Source organism: Apis dorsata, unplaced genomic scaffold (genome assembly GCF_000469605.1).
Source record: "Apis dorsata unplaced genomic scaffold, Apis dorsata 1.3 scaffold_41, whole genome shotgun sequence".
NCBI lineage: Eukaryota > Metazoa > Arthropoda > Insecta > Hymenoptera > Apidae > Apis > Apis dorsata.
This window is the reverse complement of record NW_006263343.1, coordinates 78,306-85,853: the sequence shown is the minus strand read 5'-3', so window position 1 is coordinate 85,853 and position 7,548 is coordinate 78,306. Positions and strand designations below refer to the sequence as shown.

At 18.3% G+C, this 7,548-nt stretch overlaps 1 protein-coding gene across 2 annotated transcripts; it reads left to right on the top strand.

Moving 5' to 3' along the window:
• The first annotated feature begins 2,035 nt into the window (after positions 1-2,035).
• LOC102672874 (zinc finger protein 800) lies at positions 2,036-7,312 on the top strand. Of its 2 annotated transcripts, none has more exons than XM_006608599.2 (8): positions 2,036-2,385; positions 2,704-3,091; positions 3,939-4,214; positions 4,403-4,562; positions 4,644-4,784; positions 5,076-5,227; positions 5,295-5,817; positions 6,001-7,312. In XM_006608599.2, exons 1-8 carry the CDS (start codon positions 2,372-2,374, stop codon positions 7,146-7,148), a joined length of 2,802 nt encoding a protein of 933 aa, XP_006608662.1. In that variant the 5' UTR covers positions 2,036-2,371; the 3' UTR covers positions 7,149-7,312. The 2 variants fall into 2 exon arrangements, with proteins under 2 accessions (XP_006608662.1, XP_006608663.1); XM_006608600.2 differs by having other exon boundaries at positions 2,036-2,398.
• Positions 7,313-7,548: the final 236 nt, after the last annotated feature.

The following is a 7,548-nucleotide window of genomic DNA, read 5'->3' as shown; positions in this document are numbered from 1 at the left end:
ATTATTATAAATATAATAAAAAAATCTTTTTTAAAGATTAGTAGTATATTAATAATTTTTTTAAATAATTGTAAAATTTCATTTGAAATAAATTTGTAAATTAAAAATTAATAAAGTATCTAATAATTTCTTTATAAATATAAAAAAATTGTATGTATAACCTATAATTAAATAATATAAAATAATAAGATGTTTATATGATATATATATATAATATATATATAATAAATAATAATTGTGTGGCACATAAAATAACAAATCTGTAACAAAATGTTATATAAATTTTTTTTAAATAAGAAAATTGTTAACATAAAAACATTTCATTTGAGCGAATATTAACAAATTAACAATTAGTTTTTTGAGATATTTATCAGTTAAAATTATGAATATAAATAAACATGTATATATATTTAACATAGTGATATCCTAAATTTATGAAATTATTTTTTAAGTTATATTTAATTTATATCTAGTTTAATTTTATTTAATTCATATATATGATAGATATTTTATTTAAAAGAGAAATAAATACTTATATAAATTCACTTACATAAATAATAATTACATAAATTCTTAAATTCATAGTTAAAAGTAAAAGTAAAAATACTATTAGAATTAGAAATACATATATATAATAGTTATATGTATATTATATATATATATATATATATATATTATTTTATTATATCATTTATGTTATGAAAATGATAATTTCATTCCAATATTTAATATATTATTTAATATATATACATATATTAAATTGAACATATTTATAATTCTTGTAAGTTATGAGAAATCAGAATTTTATTTTATTTAGATGTAATTGATTTTAAAATAAAACTAAATATTTTAAGATTGTATGATATTTTATTTATAATAGAGTTATGATTTCATATTTTTGTAATTTTTATCATATCTCGTTATATTAAAAAAATAAAATTTTAAAAATTAAATAAAATCAAAATAAAAATTTTGAATAAAAATTAATTATATATAAATATTTAATAAGATTCTCTAAGAACAAAGAGTCAAATTCATAAAAATATAAATTTCTACATAATCTTATAAAAATTATAAATCACATTGCATTTATATAGTATTAAAAAAAATGTGATTTTATAATTTATACGTATATATGCCATAATTTGTTTCTCTATTTTTTTTTTATAAAATATATAATTTTCTATAATTATGTTTTTTTTACTTTATATTTAACTATCATATAATAATTTATTTGTATCGAATAAAATTTTTCTTTCATAAAATATTAATATCAGTAAGAATATTATTGATTTGAATAAAGTAAAGAATTACAGCAAGTTAAAAATTAAAAATCATTAAATTATAATATAATATAGAGAAAATAATTGTTAAAAGAAATTATTCATTATTTATTAAGTACAATTATTTTATATGAAATTTTATATTGTATTTATGTGTTATGATTTTGAGCTTCTAAATATCTACTAATAATATATATTTATAACTAACAAAATATAGTTGTAGACAAATAAATTCATTAAATTAGAAAAAATGAGACTATTTATACATATATCAAAATGATGAAATAAATGAAATAAATGAATATAATGTTTCATACATTCTGTATAAGTTTTTGTTTTAAAATTATCAAAATAAATTTATTTTATTATATTTTTTTGTCAATCAAATATTGCATTATATATTGAATATTTATATATATTAATAACTGTAAGGATAATGATGAAAAAAGTAAAATATTTTTTTTTTTATCAAGATTTTATGATTAAATCTTATTGTTAATAATTTGTTGCTTAAGTGAATAAATAATAAGTTACTTCAGATGATATTTGTTATTATATATCTGAAAATAATATATATATTTTTATAATATTTTACTAAAATTATTAACTTTAATTTTTTAATATAAATCTTACATAACAATAAGTGCATTCTAAAATTTTGATACATTTTAAAAATTTATATAATATAACCTCTTATTTAATAAAAAAAGAATCATAATACTAGTAATTTATTTTTTATTTTTTGAAATTTATTGAATTCTTGTATATTATTAAATCACATAATTTATTGTTTTAAAACTTTCAGCTTATAAGAAATATTAAATAACAAGTAAAAATATTTATCCGTGAACTGAAGGTGCTGCCTAGTACCATTTCTTCAAAGCGGTAGAATCAAGAACCTCTAGGTTTCGGAAAAATGGAGGTTGTTACTCAGTGGAAATTGTGAATCCATCTCGTTTAAGAAGATTTAAATCGCGTGATTTTTTCATAGAATAAGAAATTCTTAATATATTTTCTTGATTCCTGATATTTTATTTTCTTTATAAATCCGAAATGTAAAAAATCAAAACCGATTTTTACGTAGTAAAATGCAGGAGAGACGGTACATCTCTATTGTACGCTTTTCTCAATATACTTTTAAATCTAATATTTTTATTGAATTTTTAACTATTCTACTTATCAATAAGAAAATAATTATTTCGAGAACATATTTTCACGTTTAATATTCTAATTTTTAAGTAATAGTTTCAATTTTATGATTATTTTTATTTTAATTTATTACTTCTTTAAAATAATCTAATTTTCTTCTATTTATAATTAATAGTCATATTATAAAATTTATTAGTTTTATAAATTTTTTACATTATAATAAGTTTCACTATTAAGCTTACATAATTCTATAGGATATTGTTTCTTTCAGTTTTAACAAGATAATACATTGGATATATAATATTCAATACAAAATGAAATCAATGAAAGCAAAGACAAAAGCTAAAAAACCAAATGGAAAATTTGGGAAAGTTAAATTTCCTTCCAAAGAAATTACTCATACAGATCAAGATTTATCACAACTATATCCACCAATAGACACAAGTATTTCAACTCTATATCGTTTGAGCAAAATTTTAGAAAATGGCAGTGATGAAGTTAAATCCATTCTAACATATGAATGTGATTTGTTATATGAATGTCGTGTATGTCGCAGTCTCTTTAGAAGTTTAATTAATTTTATTTCTCATAAACGTGTCTACTGTAAACAAAAATTTGATGTTACATTTGCCAAGAAATCTTCCAACGATTATGATATAGTATGTTCTATTTTATTATATTTTTATATAAAGATAAGATTACTAATGATTACTATTTATATTTATATTATAGTTTTATTAATATAATATATTTGAATAAAATATATCTAAAATTTTACATTTACTAAAGTAATCATTAATCTTAAGTACATAGATATTTCATAATAAACCAGAATCTAAAAAAAAAATAGAAATTAGATAGATAAAAACATTTTCAAGTAATTTTAAGTTTTATTCAAAATTATATTATTAAATTATAAATGTGTTTTCAATTGAATAGTTATGAAATGAAACGATATAAAATATATAATATAATGTTTCAAAACATATTCATTTAAAGATTGAGTTTAATAATATATAATATAATAATTTTATTTTTGTATTATAATGTTTTATATATTATCAATAGAATTTGAAAATTTTAATAATATTAATGCAATATTTCATTTATAGTATCATTCATAGTATAATTCTTTAAAATAAAAATATTTTAATTAATAGATATTTAAAATTATATTTAATTATATTTAAAATTTATATACATATTCTTATATTATACTTATATATTTATTATATATATTATATATTTAAATACATAAGTAAATTTAATTATTTATATATATATTCAAATAATAATAAAAACAATTTGTAAAATTTAAAAATGAAATAAACAATAATGTAATGTAAAAGATTAATTTTGCATAATTCTATTATATTTTAATTTCGAATATAGATTTAAATGTATATTTTTTGTGTTTAATATTATATTTTTATGAAATTGTTTATTTTGATTTATATTAAAAGTATTTGAATTATAAATACATAATATAAGTTTTATATGTTACAGACTTCTACGAGTAAATCAGATATACAAAAATCACAAAAATTATTTGAAGAGAGTTGTGGAAATGATAGAATTTTAAGAAGCCAAGTATGTAAAGAAGTGCAGAAGAAAGATCTTACTACAGTTGTTAATATGTTACAAAAAAAACAAATAGAAAATTTGCAAACAAATACAGAACAGCTGTGTTTAGAAATTATACATTCAAATTCATCAGCAGTTTATCAAACTGTTGAATCAGTTACTCCAAGTAAAAATCATACAGATTTAATGAAAGCACAGGTACAATTAATAATTATATATTAATAATATTATATTAATAATATATATATATATATATAATTTAATTATGTTATGTATATAAATAATTTGAATACTTATAAATAATTAAAAATATAAGTATAATTATTTTAATTATTTTATTAATACATTAATATTTTATTATTGCTTTAATTTTAAATAATATTTAGATAATGGAATTAAAGGATACAAATGAGCAAACTGCAGTGTTAGGTGTGAATGGACGAGTTTTACAATCTAATAAAAAATTGAATAATAATAATACAACTCAAATTCATAATAATACAGAAATTGGTAGCATTCGTGAGAATGAACTTATATGTCGTATATGTATGTTTATATTATGTTTTTCTTATATATAAAGTAATATAAGTTTTCTTGCATTATAATTACAATATTTTTAATTTTTAGGTTATGCGAAATTTTCAACAAAAAAAACATTAACAGTTCATACAAGGACATTACACACATCTCATAGATTATGTTACCCTTGTCCTTGTTGTTCTAGTACATTTGCAAATACTTGGAGTGTTTATAGACATCTTTTTAAAGGTAAATAAAAATTTTATAACATTTTAATTTATATAATTAATAATAATAATTATGTTAATAAATTTATTAATATAATAATATAATTTTTAATTAATTAATTTTGATTTTATAAAAAAAAAATTAATTTATTTAGAAAGAAGAAAATAAATTTAATTATATAAAATTACATTGGAATATAAATTTTGTTAGAATTAAATTCATATTAATCTAATAATTTTATTCATATTAATCTATAATTTATTTCATATTAATCTATAAATTTTTAATGAAATTTTTAAATATAAAATATAGTTCATAGAAAATCTAATGAACAAGTACGGAAACTTAGACCACAAATACAAGAGAAAGCATTTATTAAGGATACTACAGCTGCTGAAGATTTACAAAAAGAAGATGCTAGTAAAACTTTAATAAATAATGCAGTAAGAGTTAATGAAACACAGGTATCTTAATTATTATGGTTATAATTTCATTAAAATATCGTTAATTTAAAACATAGCATTTTAATAGGAATGGATAGATCATTTAGAATCTGACACAGAACTACAAAGATGTGGAGGTTGTGGAAAAAGATTTGATAGAAAAGCAGCTTTATCAGCTCATTTGACATATTGTCATAGACGTGTTGCAGCATATGAAAATATAACTAAAATTAAAAAAATAAATAAAGTTTCATCAGATTGTACTTCAAATGAAAATATAATTATTAATTCAGAAACTCAAGAAAATAAAGCACAAGTTTCTACACAAATTAATAATACTAATGAAACATCTATTCGTGTGGAAGCAATTGCTAGTTTAAGTAAAGCAGATTGGGATATGTTGGGAAATGAAGAATTAGTTTCACAAAATAAATCTAATGTTCTCATAAATGGCATTCAAAGAAATGTAGAGGACAATCATTCTTCTGCAAGTGATGTTTCTGATCCTTTAGAAATTCTATATACAAATATAAATAAACATAATGAAATAAAAAAAGGAAGTAAAAAACGAAAGAATAAGGATAGTATAAAGAGAGTGAATAATGCTGCAGGTAAATATATATTTATAAAATTTAAAATATTATATATATATATATATATATATAATATATAATATAATATAATGTAATGTATTATATATAAATCTAAGAAAAAATTTATTCTATTATTTTTATTTGTTTTTCTATTTTATTTTTTAAAAATTATATATTATGATATAATACTTTTATTTTTAGAAAATATTACAAAAGACATATCTGTAGAAATAAATATGGAGCACAATGTAGAAGAAAAATTAGATCATGTATTATCTATGGAGAAAAAAATAACTTCAATAGTAGATTTTCAAAAGCTTCAGTGCCTTCCATGTAAACGAAAATTTCCTTCAGTAAATAATCTAAGAAGACATGCTGCCATTCATATTGGTTGGAATCGCTATCAATGTAAACTTTGTGACTATAAATGTTTTGATAAATGTGATTGCATAGCACATTGCAATAAAATACATAATGCTCAAAATAATCGTGCTCTTATAGAAGAAATGATAATTAAAATTCTAGATGATCAATATACATGTGATCAAAATATTATATCAGATGTAACAAATTTAGAAGAAAAAATTGATATTCCAAAAGTTGTAGAAGTTAATATTTGTGTTGAACATGTGGAACCAGAAATTCAAATTGAAGAAAAAAATATAAATATAACAGAAATAGAAATAATTGATAAAAATAATATGGAACCAGAAGTTCAAGTGGAAGAGAAAAGTATAAATTTAATAGAAACAGAAGTGATTGATAAAAGTTCAATAACTTGTTGTGAAAATGTAGAAACTCAAGAAACTTCGAATAATGATATTAAAGGACAAAATACATTAAGTCTAGATCCTGATCTTCGAAGAATGGTAATGGAAGTTATTTTTGGATCTTCTGAGATTCATTCTACAAAAGCAGATATAAAAGAAAGTATATCTTCAGAAAATTCTGATTTAAAAGTATTGAATACAGAGGATATTGAAGCACAAGGTCAAAATTCTATAAAGGAAAACGACATTAAATGCCTACAAGATTCAAAACCTCAACGCCCAATTCGTAATAAAATAAAGCCTTTAAATAAAGATTTTATTTATGACTTAAAAGAAGTCGCATATCGCAAAGATTCTTTAATTATGAAATCTTTTAATAAATCACTTAATAAAAAATCTCCAGTACAAGAAGAAGATAATTTGGAAAAAGATTTAGAACAACCGTCCAAACGTTTTAAATCCATAGAAAATGATGAAATATTAATTCTTTGTGAAAATAATACTATCGTAGACAGATGTGAGATTAGTCTAGATAGAGATTTAAAAAATAATTTTTCTTTTTCGCAGTGCCACAATTAATTATTAAAAACTTCAAATATATTGAAATTAGTAAAATCTGTATTTAATCAAAAATAATTATTTAATCACAAATCAAATTTTTGGTAAATTTTTAAATTGTTATTCATAAATATATATATGATATATATTTATTTATTAATATTAATAAATTTAAAATATTTAAAATATTTTCAGATTTTCAATTTATGTTACATATTTTTAATTCAATTCTTTAATGTATTGTTTTTTAAATAGATAATTGAAGATATTGAAATTTTTTACATATGTAGATGTATATAGAAACTGATTTACTATGCAATAAAAAAAAAATGTATATATATTAGTAATTCATTCTCAGAATATCTAATAGTTGCTTTATTTAAAAAATATTATTATAATTTGTAGAGATAATGATTTTTAC